The following is a 19,344-nucleotide window of genomic DNA, read 5'->3' on the forward strand; positions in this document are numbered from 1 at the left end:
GTTGAATCAACATTGGTTCCACGTCATTGCAACAAAACAAATATATGTGATGACTTGAATGAAGTGAAAAACTGATTGGATTTGCAAAAAGTCATCGATGCAAGGGAATTTCACGGTAGCCAGTGAGCCCATTCAAACCTACCACCGCCAAAATTATTTGGTGGCCTATCTGTATCAGTAGCCTAAACTACATCAAATGGACAAAACATGTTTTCATTATTATTATATCTTACATTCGATACCAGCCTAAAGTAGTGCATGCTGATAAAAGGCATAGCAGATTTTTGATCAGAAGAATATTGGATGATGGGAAAACTCCTGAACAAGATATGCTATCTTTTAGGCTATGTGTTTGTATTGCTTTACATTACGTTAGTTGTTATTTAATGACAATGGATAAAAGAGTGCATTTTCAATGTAATCCACGTTTTATTGACATAGACATTATGTATACTCTTATAAATGGATAAGTCAAAACCACACAATAGGAGTTGATTTTGCACTTTTGATTTCGTGTAAACGGTAGGCTACCCCACTGGCATTTTACAGTGAACATCAGAGTGAACATCATTGAGAGCTCCCATGTAGGCTCCCACGCCTAGGTTATGTGCATATGTAATATGCCCTCAATGATTTTTTTGCCCCTTATCTCGGTGTTCATACTTGAACAGTCTCACTTGTAAGACATTGTTTTTCTCTACTGACATGCTACTTTCCTTGAATGAATATTCGAAAAAATGTTGCAACCTTTTCAATGACGTCAAGACGGTTGTTTTGGTCCTGTCTATCCAATTGGAGCCATCACTTACATTCTACAGGAGCCGAAATGGGTCTAATCTTGCTCGGTAGCTGTCCTCCAGGACATACCACAACGCCCTTCGGCAGGTGTATGGTGGTACCCGACTGCTGCTTTAAACAGCAGCACTGACATGGAAACCCCTTTGCAGTTGCAGAACGATTTCCTTCAAGAGCAGCAGTTCCAGCATCACTGTAAGTACCAGCACTACTGCGGACCAGAGGAACGGCTCACTAAGGAGCGCAACCAATGCTGCACCTGCAATAACTGTACATGTGATGCAAGAAAAAGCCTAGTTTTTCGCGGGACGTCGCCGAACACTCAAGGAACTTTAAGGACGCCATCCGTAACGTATTCGAGGCAAGGTTCTCAGTTTAGCGTCTGTGAGTTCACGCCCTCCAGTCATGGTAGTTCATCCAGACATCATTACCATCAGCAGTGCTACAATCGGCAGCGGGGCAGCCCGAGCAGCAGCCACAGAGACAGTAACTCGTATAACGAAATAGCCATGAGTAGCTGCAGATACAACGGCGGCGTAATGCGACCGCTGAGCAACTTGAGCTCGTCCCGCAGAAACCTACACGAGTTTGATTCCGAATCCCAGCCTTTACAACCAATCTCTACCGCAGATGCGTCGGACACCCTAGCCTCTAAACCGGAGAACAATTCCACCACCCTAATGCCTTATGCATCGGGAGACGGAGGGGGTGGATGTAACAACAGTGGCAGTAAATCGGGTAAAAAGAAGAACCAGAACATTGGGCAAAAGCTTGGACATAGAAGGGCCTTGTTTGAGAAAAGGAAGCGTCTCAGCGACTATGCTTTGATCTTTGGGATGTTTGGGATCGTAGTTATGGTTATAGAGACTGAACTCTCATGGGGAGCCTATGGAAAGGTGCGTAACTCAAACCCGGTAGGCTGCAGGTCCATCTTGGTCAGAAGGATTCATTGACTGGCATGTCGAGTTTACCAGGGAAAACCGCAAGTTTCATTTTTTGGGGATTTAAACCAGTAGTAGCATAGTTGACTTGTTTTCTTTACACATCAAATATTTAGACTGTGAAGCCTTAACCCATAAACCATCTGATCAGCCATAACTTGCATGGCTGGTCTCTCTCTTGCAGCCTGGTCTCATAGACTAGACACAAAAATTGGTATGATATGTTACATTTGGTGTGTTTACATAAGACAGACGGATACACAGGGTGATCAGTCAGGGTGAATTTGTGGGCATATAAAGCAGACCTCTAGAAAGCGAAACCCTAGCAACCAAAAGGTTGCGAGTTTGAATCACATCATGGACAACTTTAGCTAATTAGCAACTTTTCAACTACTTACTGCTTTTAGCTACTTTGCAACTACTTAGCTTGTTAGCTAACACTAACCTTAACCCTATTAGCTAACTCCTAAACTTAAAACTCAACCATAGCCTAGCTAACGTTAGTCAACTAGCTAACGTTAGCCACCAAGCCACCTAACTAGAATTCGTAACATATAATACGTTTTTCAAATTCGTAATATATTGTACATTTACAAGTTCGAAATATTGTCATATTGCAAATTTGTAACATATTGTGCATTTGGAAAATGTGTAACATAATGTACGTTTTGCAAATTCGTAACATATAATACAAATTGTAATTCTTAACATATCATATGAAATGAGTGATGGACATCCACAAATGAATACATACCATACGAAACGTAACATATCATACTAAATGGAGTGTCTCGGGTTTACATACCGAATAATACAAAATGCTTTGAGACCAGGTTACTCTTTGAGCCAAGTGGGTTTACAAACTTCATTGACATAGTGATACATGATCTCTCATTAAAGGGATGTATGTCCTCTGTTGGCCTTAAAGGAAAACTCCACTCAAAAACTATCTTTTGGTATTTTTTTCATTAGTCCACTGTTGATACAGTCCCAAAATGTTTTGCATGTCAGCATTCAAGTTTTCAAGATATAGATCTTTCAAAATAAAGAAAGTGTTACAGTACTTTGCTAGGCTTTACTAATATACTGTAGCCTTGTACTATATTGAACTAGCGATGTGCAAATCCAATATATAGGCCTACCTTACAGGAGTTTCCTGAAATGTTAATGATTCAATATATAATAGCATATTTCTATTTTGTAAGATACTGTTTGTTGCATGAATGCATGTGTTGTTGTATTACTATTGTTATTTCTCTCTTTACAGGAGTCATTGTATTCATTAGCTCTAAAATGCCTGATAAGCCTTTCTACAATCATTCTTCTTGGTCTGATTATCATATACCACGCAAGGGAGATTCAGGTAACATGGTTATTCTTCATGTCATTGTCATTCACATCCCTTGAGCGGTTAGCTGTGGTTATGATAGTGTCATAATAGTGTTATTACACATTTGCTATCCAAGTGTACCATGCTGTCAAAGTGCACAGTGAGAAAAAGTATGAAAATCTATGCACTCACTACTGTCATTCCTTGCTCTGGATAAGGGCATCTGCTAAATGACTAAAACATTTCTTATCAGTATGAGTGTGAGTTTGCAGAATAATTGTATCCAAGACATCCAAACCAAATCAAATTTTATTGGTCATGTACACATATTTTGTAGATGTTATCCATCGTATGTTCAGCTAAATGCTTATGTTTCTAGCTCCAACATTGATGCTATAAGTCGATTTAACTGACTTCACTGAGTGCAATTACTCTGAAATAAAATTGATTATTTCCAAATTAAGTACATTTCCAATTTAGCCGGAGACATAATCTAATTATCTGGCATTGAAAACTTAAACGGACTTAGAAATACTTTAATGAGATGAGTTGCTTTATCATAACCCAAATACTATTTCTCCATTGTTTGCTCCACAAACAATGGTATATCTCTCTACCTATTGCTCCAGGTTTTTCTTATCATTGGAGACTTTGTAAACAAATAGCTTCAAAAAATGAATTCCTATGTTGCTCTAATGGAATGTCATTCCTTGCCCACTCTGATGGTTTATGCTTATCTAATCTGGAGAGTCTAGCTTTAGGAAGTTGTTATTCCAATGCCTACTTCAGTCTGTTATAATTTCTATTTCATTTGTAGTCTTTTAGGTATTTGTGATTTCAACAATAATTGCTAACATATTAAAACACCCTAACAAGAAAGGTATTAATACATATGAACATATGTTTTAACATATTAAAACACCCAATGAGAAAGATCATCTTTATTTATTGGAGAATACTTATTCTAATTTGTTTGAGAATCAGTGGGTAGAATAGGAGCAGCAGCCAAATCAATATTTTACTATGATAGTGGCTGGCACTTGCATCTCAAGATTGGCTCCTGCATCTTCCAAACCTTCAGGGGTTAAATGGTCTGGATTGTCAGCTTCCTTGAATGGTTCGAGCACTTGGACAAACTCAATTTTATGACCTTGCGTCAGAGCATTGTTGCATTACTTAACGTTTTTTCTTCCTGCAATTCAGCACTTATGTCTGTCTCGGTTGTAGAACCACTTAATTAAAATAATGAATGGTGCTCCCTCAATTGTGTGGCTTGTCGAGAGGTGGACATATATTACGGTATTGTCAGGAACCTATTACGTGGCTCCACCAGAGTCAAATTGACCAGAGAAGAAATACGTTTGCCTATGCCAAGCATTTTTTTTACCATGCTGAGGCTGCATAAAAACACTTTTTATGTCGTCTCCTTTCTTTGAAACAGCGAGAAAACATAAAGGCTATTTACCTTATTTTCAAACACCATTGTAAAACAAAGTAGATAAACCTCATGTAGCGATAAAGATTATGTGCAAGGAAAATCCTTGCAAAAATATCCAAATGAATATTACTTGTGTCAAGTCCATGAAATAATCATACTTTTCCTCATGACTATTTTTGGGTTCAATTTTGGAGGAGAATTCATATGGTTTAGCTTGAGGGATACAGTGTGTGAATAGGCCACTAGTTCATTATCTTCTGTATTGTTGAATTACAATGGCCTGTATTCATTAGCCTCTTTGTTAAATTTAGGGCTTACAAGCCCCAGAGGGATATCAATCATTGAAACAGCTCAACAGTAAAATGTGTCTCCTTTTCAAATGGCTTACTGTAAACTTAGAAAATGGCCTACTGTAAAGTTGTAAAATTGCCTACTGTGAAGTTTTCAAATGGTATACTGTAAAGTTTTCAAATTGCCTACTGTAAAGTTTTCAAATTGCATACTGTAAAGTTTTCAAATGGCCTACTGTAAAGTTTTCTTTGCAAGGGATGATAGAAACGCGTACTGATCAATACCATATTTTGATACATAACAAAACCATTTACATTTCCTCAGCAAAGGTTCTCTATTGCTGTGTACATAATATAATGTAGTGTAAGCTTCCAAGAGGGTATAATTTCCAGGGTTCTCACTCTCAGGTTTCAGCTCTTTGGTTTTAGCCCTTTGTGTTTCTGTTATTTAATAAACATACTGTACATGTCATAAACTAGACTTCCTTGAGTCAACCAATTTGCTGGCAACATCAAAGGGAATGGAGTATTTTGAATGACTATTACGACGATAGAAAAAGCACAAATACGCTGAGGGGTTGTTATTAGAAATATCAGATTGATACATTTTATGGCTTACATTCAATTATTTCGATTTTCATATCTTCCACAGTCTTATTCAGACTGGTTTATGACTCAATATAGCATTTCTCACCTTGATTAGTGACACTCACTTAAACTCCATATCTGCTGTTATTGCTGTTTGCAGCTATATTATTACTCAATACTCTCCTTAGTCAGTTGATTGTGACCCCACTCAATGGCACTTTTATTGCTACTTGCAGCATTATCAGTAGTTGTAGTATTGGTATATATCTCTACCTAGGGAATCCTCTAACCAGGATTTCTGGAAAACTAAGGAATTTATTGAAAGTTCTCAGAATTTTCCAACCCTATCTCTACCACAGAGCGTGCACCCTATCCTGTCCTCTCAATATTGGCTGTTTTCCATCCTCATTGAGATAGATTATTCATGCACGTCCATCTGTACTCACAGATGCCTGTCAAATATAGATGCATAGTTCAGACTGAAGAGAGGTGCCCACACGCTGCTCAAGCTCCTGTGAAGTGATTTACTTATCCAAACTGTACAAACAGGGAAGATTTGACTTCTACACTTTTTTGGCTGCTTAGACAGTATAGGGTACACACCTCTTGATTTTAGTTTCTGTCCTCATGGTGCCGGAAATATCCTTAGGTCAGTCTGAGGACAGCTCTTGGACATGGGGAAGCTTCAGGGACATGTCTTCTAGATTAAAGGGATTCTTCAGGATTTTGGCAATGAAGCCCTTTATCTACTTCCCCAGAGTCAGATGCACTAATGGATACTATTTTTATGTCTCTGCATCCAGTATGCTATGAAGGAAATTAGAGGTAGTTTTGCGAAACAATGCTAAATAGCGTAGCGCAATGAATGGAAGTCTATGGTATCTACTAGCATGCTAGCAGTTACAATAGACTTCCAGTCATTGCGTTGAGTTCATCTGACTCTGGGGAAGCAGATAAAGGGCTTCATTGCCAAAATCCTGAAGTATCCCTTTAAGATGGCAGTGATCGGTGACATGGTGCATTATTAGCATTTCTCTCCATATTCCTTGTGTGATGTCTCAAAGTTCAGAGACCCTCAAGACTCCTCTCCAATTAGAAGCCATATAATGTTTTTATATAGACTAATATTCTGCATGTAAACGCCAGCAATCAGCTAACAAATGTTGTAGGGCATGCTATTTCCTGTTGAAGGTATGATACCAACGACATACATCTTTTGGTGACAGCTAGCGATCTATAATAATTGCGTCGTTAGTTTGCTCTGCTGTCTGATCCGGTGGCAGTCGGTGCCATTTAAGATGAGGGAGGATGATTCTTTTTCTTATGAGCATGGCCTTATTTCTATTACAGCATATTGGATGACTGTCATTCAAATTCTATTTACCCAGCTCAATGTAACATCAATAGGTTTAGGCTAATTCATGAGACTCAAAGTTTTCCTATACACATTATGAGGTTGCTACAACCTAGCCTATGAATCCAAGTTTACAATGTACACTACTACTGTCCAATGTCTGTGTTCTTTTGTCCGTCATAATATTTTATTTTTATTGGCCAGTCTGAGATATGGCTTTTTCTTTGCAACTCTGCCTAGAAGGCCAGCATCCCGGAGCCGCCTCTTCACTGTTGACATTGAGACTGGTGTTTTGCGTGTACTGTTTAATGAAGCTGCCAGTTGAGGACTTGTGAGGCATCTGTTTCTCAAACTAGACACTAATGTACTTGTCCTCTTGCTCAATTGTGCACCGGGTCCTCCCACTCTTCTTTCTATTCTGGTTAGAGCCAGTTTGCACTGTTCTGTGAAGGGAGTAGTACACAGCATTGTATGAGATCTTCAGTAACTTGGCAATTTCACGCATGGAATAGCCTTAATTTCTCAGAACAAGAATAGACCGACGAGTTTCAGAAGAAAGTGCATTTTTTCTGGCCATTTTGAGCTTGTAATCGAACCTACCAATGCCGATGCTCCAGATACTCAACTAGTCTAAAGAAGGCCAGTTTTATTGCTTCTTTAATGAGCACAACAGTTTTCAGCTGTGCTAACTTAATTGCAAAAGGGTTTACTAATGATCAATTAGTAAACTTGGATTAGCTAACACAACATACCATTGGAACACAGGAGTGATGGTTGCTGATAATGGGCCTCTGTACACCTATGTAGATATTCCATTAAAAATCAGCCATTTCCAGCTACAATAGTCATTTACAACATTAACTATGTCTGCACTGTATTTCTGATCAAATTGATGTTATTATAATGGACAAAAAAAGTGCTTGTCTTTTAAAAACAAGGACATTTCTAAGTGACCCCAAACTTTTGAACTGTAGTGTAGATGCAATGGTCGAGAGAAATTTGAGTGATCAATTTCATTGACAGACATTGACACATTCAATACCTTGCACACTCTTGACTGCATCTAGCTAAGTGTAATCATTAGTCCAACAGTTGCAAACAGGAGTTTCTATTGGACAAATTCAGGTATGTTTATTCCAGCCTTATTCCGTTTGCTTCCGTTGAAGATAGTTTTTTAAACAAAATCGGACAAATGAATACACCCCTGATCATACGTAAACACAGTTCACTTTCATAGCAGTCACATACAAACAGTATGGTCCCTTTTATCGTTGTATAATTCCTTATTGCATTTACGAGCTCTCCTCCTCTCACTTTTTCCCTTCGCTTGTGGACTTCATATCATAACCACTAACCGCTACACACAGCCTACATCGTTATCACCATATTAGCTAACATCATAGTCAACATAGCTACTAACATTAGAACTAGGACGTTAGTAAACCTGCTACAATCAGGCAGTACAGTGTAGAGTCTGCAAGCAGTTACACCGGCGGGCCCCGGTGGCAATAATTTAATAAAACCAAAAGCTTACCTTGACTTGGAAGAGTTTCATTGTTTTATAGCCATAGCCAGCTAGCTAACATAGCATCCCTCTCTGTTTGAGCCGGGTGTTTGAGTACCCTAAACTGGCAAGCTGTATTCGCTAGGAAAGTAAGTGAAAGTGAAAATAAATATTACCACGAAATATAGCTCTCTCTCTCGCGCGCTCTCTCTCACTCTCGCGCTCTCTTGCTTCTCCTTCATTTCTGAAGAAATTCATTTGTTCAAAAGTGTTCACTATTGTCCTTCTCTCTCTTTGAGTCAACTACTCATCACATTTTATGCACTGCAGTGCTAGCTAGCTGTAGCTTATGTTTTCAGTACTAGATTCATTCTCTGATCCTTTGATTGGGTGGAAAACTTGTCAATACATGCTGCAAGATCTCTGATAGTTTGGAGGACGTCCTCCGGAAGTTGTCATAATTACTGTGGTAGTCTATGGAAGGGGGTGAGAACCACAAGCCTCCTAGGTCTTGTATTGAAGTCAATATACCCAGCCTTGTCTAGCTTAGTTTGTCCTGGATGGTGTGTGTTTGTGCTGTGTGTGTGTGTGTGCCTCTCTGTGTGTATTAAAGACGCCGTGGTGTAACTGCAGGAGAGGCTGTGTGTTTCTCACAGGGAAATCTGTCCTCTGCCTGAGACGCCAGACTGGAGTCAGATAACCATTGCTTGCTGGTGATCTCAATGTTTTCACTGAACAAACAGGCTTTCAAGGGCACATATACTCTGCCTCTGAACAGGATGAGAATCCAAATGTTTATTAATTGATCATGTTTGCTACCCCATGATCAATTATATGATCAGAAACATAGATGTTATATAATTGATATGAGAAACGTCTCCAGCTAGAGCACTCCAATCAAAGGGAGAGTGACTTATGATATCTTTTCATATAGATTTTTTATTTCAGTTGAATGCTACGCATTCAGTAATTACTTTTATTTCAGATGCAAAATAAAATGTAACCTACAGCTTGAGATTTACTCAGCAAAGTAGCCTCTTAGTGCCTCACTTTGATATCATAAATAAACCATTGCATGAATTTCTAATTGGGCTGAACCTCTCAACCTAATTCACTAATGAGATTGAGCGATTTCTTTCGCTCAGTGACAAGATATATGTTCCCATCTCCACATTACACAGACAGATTAAATATTGAGCTGGACTCCATTAGTTATATTGAGCATACTGAAAACAGTAACCAACCCAGGCTGCAACCAACACAGGGTGAGCTTCTATGGATACTGTAAGAAAGAAGGCCGACAGAGAGACTAAGGAATGGGATGACCTCAGGACATCCTTAATGGTGTGGTCTGGGCAAAGATGTCAGCACTGTGGCTTAGGCTCACCCCGGCTGGCGTGGGTGCAGCGTTCCCGTGATGAGCAGGGGAATAGTCCCTTAATGATTAAACAGTATTTGTATCCATCAGACGACAAGCCAACCATCTGAGAGCAGCCACTGGACCGTGACAGGAGGCTATATTTGAAGAGATTGTCCTTGGTTGGAATCGGTCACTCTGGATCTTTGTGTCTTATCATTGTGCATTACAGGGGCTCTGCTTGTAGGACACCATGCGTAGCGACACTGCTCTTTCTCTCTGTTATAAAGATCATCTTCTGTGTGTGTTTGCGTTGGTGCGTGAGCACGGGTCAACAGGCATTTTCTATGCGTCCCTCTCTGCTCCCTCTTGGACATGCTCTTTATTAGGCTATGGATCATGGGATGGACTATTGTCGTGGCATTGAGGACCTTTTAAGCTTAGTAAGCCATAAACCCCTTCCGTCTTTTCATTCTAGGAGGATATGAACTGGACAAGTTATACGTGCATATGATATACTGTAGAAAGAGACTTGACTGCTGTCCCTTCTTAAGCCACATACATAATTCCAGGTTTTCCACTGCAGATGTACTGCAACTGTAAGTTACTCCCCCTCTCCCTCATAACTAGTGCTTCTGCCACTAGCATGGAATATTTGTGATGCTCAGAGGTAAAGAGCTCTTGAGTGTTGTATTTCAGGTCATGAATTACCATAATTGCTTTTACAGACCAGTAGGCTTTTCTTATATGACCGGGTTTTAAATGTTGGAATTACACTGTTTTAAAGCAAAACGCTTTCTTTTGTTACATTGAGTTGTTGTCTCAAATACAAATGAGAGCTTTCGTGCTGTGTGCAGACAATATTCTGTTTGGACTGTTTTGATGGCTTAGGACTGTGAGTAAGATAGCGTCTGTCACATAGTGGAGTAACAGCTTGTGTTTCCATGTCTAAGTTACACTCCCTTGGAAAGACTTACCAATCAAGGCTATACCAACAGAGAGCCTGGTTAGTGTTACAGCGTCTCTCAGCCTAGGAGTCTGACAGATGTCAGTGCTCTCAAGAAGCTAGATGTTGTTACAGTATGTATTCAATATAGGCATCATTCACATAGTTGTGTGCTTTATAATTATATTTGTGGGGGAACCTTCCAATGTGGTGTTTTGATGAATGAATTGGGTAGAGATGTTGCGTGGGAGGGTTTTGTATACGTAGCTGCAATGTAGTTTGAGCTAGAATGTGGGTCGTTCGTCTTGAAATCTGTATTACTCGCTCTGTGTTGCTTTCTTTATGATGCTCTATGCTGCAATGATGCTTACGGTTGGAACCTCCTGTAGCTTTCGATGGGAAGCGTTTTGCTTGCAGGCTAGCTTTAATGGGAGTGTGACATTTGCCAGGATGTAGTGTCAGTGTGCCTGTGGGATTGGAAGGATGTAGTAGGCGCATTGCTAGCCTGGTATCAACTGATAACCGTCAGTTTGGTATACTTTTGCAGAAAGATATGCATCACGAGAGGTGACGCATAAATCAATACATTGCATTCAAGGCAAAAAAAGTCTGTGAGTGTATATGTTTGTCTGTCTGTGAGTCTTTCACGAACTTACCCATTGTGGCTTTATCACCAACTTTCTTTTCACTTGAATGGAATGTATTGACTGATGCGTCAATGCCCTTGACGCACATCTAGAGGTGGAGGTGGGAGAGAGGAGGGAGGGAGAGGAATATAAAGAGAGATGAGAGGAGGGGGAGAGAGGGAAAGAAGGAGGGAGAAAAAGAGAAAGAGAAGGGGGCGCATGAGGGAGGGGGAGAGAGGGGTGAATAAGGGAGTGGGAAGAGGAGGGAGAAAGAGAGATAGAGAGAGAGAGAGAGACAGAGACATGTCTGTCTGTGAGTTTATCTGCCTGCCTGCTTGTCTGAGTTTTTCACCATTTCACCCAATGCAGCTTTATCAGCAACTTTTGAATGCAATGTATTGACTTAAGGGTAATGTCTCGTGATGCATATCTGTTTGTATCACAAGACGTTGGTGGCACTATAGCGCAATTTCCAGGTGTACATTTGTTATTTTCAGGGTGTCGTAGAGCTAAAGATGTGAAATTAAAGCTTTCTTTGGTAGTGGGAAATATATACAGTGGGGCAAAAAAGTATTTAGTCAGCCACCAATTGTGCAAGTTTTCCCACTTAAAAAGATGAGAGAGGTCTGTAATTTTCATCATAGGTACACTTCAACTATGACAGACAAAATGAGAGAGAAAAAAATCCATCTGGCTAGGCCACTCCAGGACCTTGAAATGCTTCTTACGAAGCCACTTCTTCATTGCCCGGGCGGTGTGTTTGGGATCATTGTCATGCTGAAAGACCCAGCCACGTTTCATCTTCAATGCCCTTGCTGATGGAAGGAGGTTTTCCCTCAAAATCTCACGATACATGGCCCCATTCATTCTTTCCTTTACACGGATCAGTCGTCCTGGTCCCTTTGCAGACAAACAGCCCCAAAGCATGATGTTTCCACCCCCATGCTTCACAGTAGGTATGGTGTTCTTTGGATGCAACTCAGCATTCTTTGTCCTCCAAACACGACGAGTTGAGTTTTTACCAAAAAGTTATATTTTGGTTTAATCTGACCATATGACATTCTCTCAATCTTCTTCTGGATCATCCAAATGCTCTCTAGCAAACTTCAGACGGGCCTGGACATGCACTGGCTTAAGCAGGGGGACACGTCTGGCACTGCAGGATTTGAGTCCCTGGCTGCGTAGTGTGTTACTGATGGTAGGCTTTGTTACTTTGGTCCCAGCTCTCTGCAGGTCATTCACTAGGTCCCTCCGTGTGGTTCTGGGATTTTTGCTCACCGTTCTTGTGATCATTTTGACCCCACTGGGTGAGATCTTGCGTGGAGCCCCAGCTCGAGGGAGATTATCAGTGGTCTTGTATGTCTTCCATTTCCTAAAAATTGCTCCCACAGTTGATTTCTTCAAACCAAGCTGCTTACCTATTGCAGATTCAGTCTTCCCAGCCTGGTGCAGGTCTACAATTTTGTTTCTGGTGTCCTTTGACAGCTCTTTGGTCTTGGCCATAGTGGAGTTTGGAGTGTGACTTTGAGGTTGTGGACAGGTGTCTTTTATACTGATAACAAGTTCAAACAGGTTCCATTAATACAGGTAACGAGTGGAGGACAGAGGAGCCTCTTAAAGAAGAAGTTACAGGTCTGTGAGAGCCAGAAATCTTGCTTGTTTGTAGGTGACCAAATACGTATTTTCCACCATAATTTGCAAATCAATTAATTAAAAATCCTACAAATGTGATTTTTTTCCTCATTTTGTCTGTCATAATTGAAGTGTACCTATGATGAAAATTACAGGCCTCTCATCTTTTTAAGTGGGAGAACTTGCACAATTGGTGGCTGACTAAATACTTTTTTTGCCCCACTGTATCTATTTCAATGATTCAAGATTTAGTCATGTATTATCGCTAAATATATGATCTAGGTCATTGATGCCATTACGCTTTGAGGAATGGGACAGCATTTTTTTCTCTAATGAGGATCCTAGAGTTGTACTAAATGGGGGTTAGTTGGCAGGATGTCAAGTCATAATGTGTGACTTATTTATCTCCCAAGTTTTTGTGCTCATAGAGAAATCTGAATTATTAAACGTTCTGGTGTTTTGACTGATCTGCTAACATATTTGGCTGATATGTGATAGATTTCAGACTTCTCATTTTGTTTGAGATTAATTGATCTCGAATATTTCATTTTCTTTAATTCTTATTCAGAGGTTTAGACAGTGGGGTAGACAGTAGGAGCCATGGGAAGCACATACTTTACAGGACCAATTACAAAAACTCAAACAGAACTGTTGTTTGAAAATGTCAGGCGAAAGACCAAAAACAGATTTGCATAATCATGTTCCCCACACACTGGAGGGACAGATATCACTAGATGCAGCGCCAATAATTTAAGCATCATGGGATGGCTTCAGTTAAAATGTGTTAAATTTCCCTTTATATTGAATGGCTGAGGTCACGGTGAATATTGCTCTGAAATTTGAGGACGGCAACATTTTGTGAAGTATCTCCCACCAGTTGTGACAGCCCATATACAACCCATAGACCTTGAGGTGATTGAGTGCAGGAGGGAGCGGCTGAGGTGGACTATCGGTATTGCGTGTCAGAGAGGGGAATGATTTGACAACTGTAGAGAGGAAGCTAACGTTGCTCGATTTCATTTAGTCTGCAATCCATCTGCAGAGGAGTATGCCGGGTGCAAGGGAGGAAGCCATCTCTAGAGACAGAGGGTAGTAGTTTATCTGTAGATCATAAACACAGTCAGATAGATCACTTTGATTGAATTACACTGAGGGGTGTATTTGGTCTGTCGGTAGGGGACGAGGCCAATGAGGGCATCAGTTCAGGGTGGATGGAAGCATTGAGCAATAAACTGCGGGACTGGTGGATAGCTTTAGACTAGAGTGAGAGAGATGAAAGGTGTTTATGAGGAGAAAAAGTGGAAAGGAGTGGAGGCCAATGAGGAAAGGAGATGGAGAGGAGGTGTACAGCACAGCTGAGTGTGGATAGAGGAGGATAGGATAGAGGAGAGTCATTAAAGGTAGTGAAATCTGTCCACATCAAAGCCCACAGTGGAGTGGCCTACCTTCTGCTCTGTGGCCAGGCGATAAGAGACCTATGCTAATGTGGGAGGTGGCAGATGTTCTCATCAGTTTAATGCTTTGAAGTCGGAAATGTTAGCCACATGCAGGAGGTCCCATAGACTTCCGTGACAGAACCGTGTGAAGAGTGTAGCGAACGCTAACAGTTAATAATTGGAATCACTGAACGGCGATCAGTCAGAAACCTGAGTTCATTCATTTCCATTGATTGAGTGTGCTCGTAATGGTTATTGTTTTTGTTTTTATCAATTTAGAAGGATGCCATAAGGATTCAAATGCAAGGCTGCATTTAACCAGAGCTAGTTCAGTAACCTCCGTCTGCTTCCCTCTCCCTCTCCATGCATGTTGTTATTCAGTTATTCATGGTAGACAATGCAGCAGATGACTGGAGGATAGCCATGACCTACGAGCGCATCTTCTTCATCTGCCTGGAGATCCTGGTGTGCGCCATCCACCCCATCCCAGGGAACTACACCTTCACCTGGACAGCGCGCCTGGCCTTCTCCTACACCCCGTCCAAGACGGACGCAGACGTGGACATCATCCTGTCTATCCCCATGTTCTTGCGGCTGTATCTCATCGCCCGCGTCATGCTGCTCCACAGCAAGCTCTTCACAGACGCCTCGTCCCGCAGTATCGGGGCGCTCAACAAAATCAACTTCAACACACGCTTTGTCATGAAGACCCTGATGACCATCTGCCCTGGCACCGTGTTGCTGGTCTTTACCATCTCGTTGTGGATCATCGCTGCGTGGACCGTGAGGGCCTGCGAGAGGTCTGGACCTGCTGCCCTATCGCTGTCACGCTATGCTGCACAAAGCACTGCATGAAACATACAGTGCCTTGCGAAAGTATTCGGCCCCCTTGAACTTTGCGACCTTTTGCCACATTTCAGGCTTCAAACATAAATATATAAAACTGTATTTTTTTGTGAAGAATCAACAACAAGTGGGACACAATCATGAAGTGGAACGACATTTATTGGATATTTCAAACTTTTTTAACAAATCAAAAACTGAAAAATTGGGCGTGCAAAATTATTCAGCCCCTTTACTTTCAGTGCAGCAAACTCTCTCCAGAAGTTCAGTGAGGATCTCTGAATGATCCAATGTTGACCTAAATGACTAATGATGATAAATACAATCCACCTGTGTGTAATCAAGTCTCCGTATAAATGCACCTGCACTGTGATAGTCTCAGAGGTCCGTTAAAAGCGCAGAGAGCATCATGAAGAACAAGGAACACACCAGGCAGGTGTGTACTGTTGTGAAGAAGTTTAAAGCCGGATTTGGATACAAAAAGATTTCCCAAGCTTTAAACATCCCAAGGAGCACTGTGCAAGCGATAATATGGAAATGGAAGGAGTATCAGACCACTGCAAATCTACCAAGACCTGGCCGTCCCTCTAAACTTTCAGCTCATACAAGGAGAAGACTGATCAGAGATGCAGCAAAGAGGCCCATGATCACTCTGGATGAACTGCAGAGATCTACAGCTGAGGTGGGAGACTCTGTCCATAGGACAACAATCAGTCGTATATTGCACAAATCTGGCCTTTATGGAAGAGTGGCAAGCAGAAAGCCATTTCTTAAAGATATCCATAAAAAGTGTTGTTTAAAGTTTGCCACAAGCCACCTGGGAGACACACCAAACATGTGGAAGAAGGTGCTCTGGTCAGATGAAACCAAAATTGAACTTTTTGGCAACAATGCAAAACGTTGTGTTTGGCGTAAAAGCAACACAGCTGAACACACCATCCCCACTGTCAAACATGGTGGTGGCAGCATCATGGTTTGGGCCTGCTTTTCTTCAGCAGGGACAGGGAAGATGGTTAAAATTGATGGGAAGATGGATGGAGCCAAATACAGGACCATTCTGGAAGATTAACCTGATGGAGTCTGCAAAAGACCTGAGACTGGGACGGAGATTTGTCTTCCAACAAGACAATGATCCAAAACATAAAGCAAAATCTACAATGGAATGGTTCAAAAATAAACATATCCAGGTGTTAGAATGGCCAAGTCAAAGTCCAGACCTGAATCCAATCGAGAATCTGTGGAAAGAACTGAAAACTGCTGTTCACAAATGCTCTCCATCCAACCTCACTGAGCTCGAGCTGTTTTGCAAGGAGGAATGGGAAAAAATGTCAGTCTCTCGATGTGCAAAACTGATAGAGACATACCCCAAGCGACTTACAGCTGTAATCGCAGCAAAAGGTGGCGCTACAAAGTATTAACTTAAGGGGGCTGAATAATTTTGCACACCCAATTTTTCAGTTTTTGATTTGTTAAAAAAGTTTGAAATATCCAATAAATGTCGTTCCACTTCATGATTGTGTCCCACTTGTTGTTGATTCTTCACAAAAAAATACAGTTTTATATCTTTATGTTTGAAGCCTGAAATGTGGCAAAAGGTCGCAAAGTTCAAAGGGGCCGAATACTTTCGCAAGGCACTGTAAATAAGACACCATGGTTTGGTCAGGGGGAACAGGCGTTAACTCGTTGTGCATCCTACTGGAGGCTTACATCCAGATATAGTGCTCCCTCCTCACATTCCCAGCCATACCACCATTTTTGTATGCAGATCTTCTGCTTGGGAATGTCAAGAGATAGACAATTATGGCCCATAGTTTACGTCTTGTTAGGTGATAGGAGAATCTGTTTACACTTTATTTATATTGCACATGAATGAGGCATGGATGTACTGTACGTATGATGTATAAGACGTGTAAGTATTTGGCAAGCTGACTCCAGGCTGACTCTATACCTTCCATTCCAGATACCATGACAACATGGACATAACCAGCAACTTCCTAGGAGCCATGTGGTTGATCTCAATCACTTTTCTAACCATTGGATATGGGGACATGGTCCCCAACACTTACTGTGGAAAAGGAGTCTGTCTCCTCACTGGTATTATGGTGAGCCCTACACTCTTACAAAAAAAGGTGCTATCTAAAACCTCAAATAAATCTTCAGCTGACCCAATAGGAGAAGCCTTTGAAGGACCCTTTTTGGTTCCAGGAAGAACCCTTTTGTGTTTCATGTAGAACCCTTTCCACGGAGGGTTCTACAGATGTCAGATCTTAATTTGACCCCTTTTGTCGCAGGAAAAAATAAACCTGCACTAATAAACCTGCACTAATTTTCAGGTACTCGCAAGGCTCAACTGAATTTCCTGATGCAGCAGGAAAATTCTCTGCGCCAAAAGTGTGATTAAGTTAAGATCCGACATCTGTACATGGAACCCAAAAGGGTTCTCCTATGGGGACGTTTATTGCAGAAATTATATTACATTCTCATGCCACTGCGGCTCTCTTTTTCAGTGCTGCTTATGAGGTATTAAAAAAAAAATCTAGCCCTTGGGTATCTGATTTTTATTTTAAACTGACAATATATATATTTTTTTTATATATTTTTTTTTTTCATCTCCGGTGGGGTGGCAGTGCAGATTCATGTATATTCAGAGGATATTCATTTGAGAATATAGATATATATTTTTTAAGCATCATTTCCTAATAGTATGCTTCTAAAAGTAGGTTACATCTTTTTAAATGGACACAATAAAGTCAACCTCTATAACGGTGTCTGTCTGTTGTTCCTCCCAGGGAGCCGGCTGCACAGCCTTGGTAGTGGCTGTGGTTGCAAAGAAACTGGAGTTAACCAAAGCTGAAAAACATGTTCATAATTTTATGATGGACACCCAGCTGACAAAAAGAGTAAGTAAATATGTTACTTGCATGTCGTTTTAAATTTTTAAATTGTAAAGAATAATCTCAGCTGCCCTGTTTCCCTATTGTGCAGCATTTCAGGAAGACCAAGCATGGTTGAACATGGCTACAGTATGCTTTCCATTACATTAGGAGTATTTTATTTACCATGAACGGTGTTTCTAACCCTACTCTTTGTGTGTCAGGTGAAAAACACTGCTGCAAATGTACTCAGGGAGACGTGGCTCATCTACAAGAACACCAAACTGGTGAGGAAAATGGACCATGCCAGAGTCAGGAAGCACCAGAGGAAATTCCTCCAAGCCATTCATCAGTAGGTACCCTGCCTAAAACTCTGCTCCTGGCAGTGTGGTAAATACATATTTCACCTTGGTATCTGCAGTCTCACACTTTCTCATACCATACAGTATCAAAGATGAGAATACGAACCTGAGAGCTGAATTGTTTGACACCTGTAGCCCAAATCTATATTTACAATGTGGAATATTTACAGTTTTTTATTTGTTCTTGCTCATTTCACTCCATTGTTTTGTAATATAAGTTGGAAGGGTGTCAGGAAGTATTTAGTTCCAAAGCATGTCAGTTGTGCCCTCTTAACAGCTCAGAGGTCAATACTGTGGGATATCTCAATGGCAGTTACACAAATTATGCAGATGATATGCAAATCGAAAGTATTTACTTCTGTTTTGAGAAATAATGAATTATAGAAACAGTTATGCTATATGAGTATGCACAAACATTTCCAGAAACCCTCATAGGCCAATGATCTAACTTTAAAGTTGACTTGGTAGTAAGATCGTTCTGATGCTAACTGTTAAACTCTATATCATCATGTAGTGGTGTTATATTGGTGTTACGGTGCTACTGCAAAGTGGTAGGCTATAATTGCAAAGTAGTCATTCAATCTTTTTTATTGAAAGCAATTTACTTACTAGATCAGGAGAATGTAAAATGACTGGGAAATCTTTCTCAATTGCTGATAACTTATCTGCACTTAATTACTAGTTGTCTAATCTGGTATCTTCAAAGCAACTGTAAACCATGACAGATGTGCTGGGAAGGGGCCCAGACCCTTTTTTACCATAACCTAAACTATTCATGATAAACTCTTGAGGACCATTTTCACTCCCCTGCCTTCTCAGCGGTGACAGTAAAACCTCTCATCTTTCTCTCGCTCCCTCTTCCCTCCCCCTCTATCTCATCCTGCATCACCATGATGTAAGGAACTGCCTGTTCTAATGCTTGTCAAGATGACTGTGAGTGTCTTTGTTGTGTACCTAAATATCATGCTGACCTCTGGGCCTAACCTCTGAGTTGTTCCTTTAGCGTGTATCCTTATGATTAGCCAGTTT

The 19,344-nt window shown here is 40.8% G+C and overlaps 1 protein-coding gene across 3 annotated transcripts in view; it reads left to right on the plus strand.

The window, feature by feature from the left end:
* The first annotated feature begins 368 nt into the window (after window positions 1-368).
* Window positions 369-19,344, plus strand: part of kcnn2 (potassium calcium-activated channel subfamily N member 2) — a 32,754-nt gene continuing 13,778 nt past the window's right edge. For 2 of the 3 annotated variants that reach the window (XM_090233543.1, XM_021601251.3), the window contains exons 1-6: window positions 369-1,691; window positions 3,004-3,099; window positions 14,619-15,037; window positions 17,041-17,182; window positions 17,870-17,980; window positions 18,178-18,305. In XM_090233543.1, the coding sequence (XP_090089669.1) occupies window positions 930-1,691; window positions 3,004-3,099; window positions 14,619-15,037; window positions 17,041-17,182; window positions 17,870-17,980; window positions 18,178-18,305 (1,658 nt within the window). In that variant the 5' untranslated portion in view covers window positions 369-929. 3 annotated transcript variants of the gene reach the window in all.

Source organism: Oncorhynchus mykiss, chromosome 5 (assembly GCF_057628025.1).
Source record: "Oncorhynchus mykiss isolate SJ-2025 chromosome 5, ASM5762802v1, whole genome shotgun sequence".
In the NCBI taxonomy this organism is placed as follows: domain Eukaryota; kingdom Metazoa; phylum Chordata; class Actinopteri; order Salmoniformes; family Salmonidae; genus Oncorhynchus; species Oncorhynchus mykiss.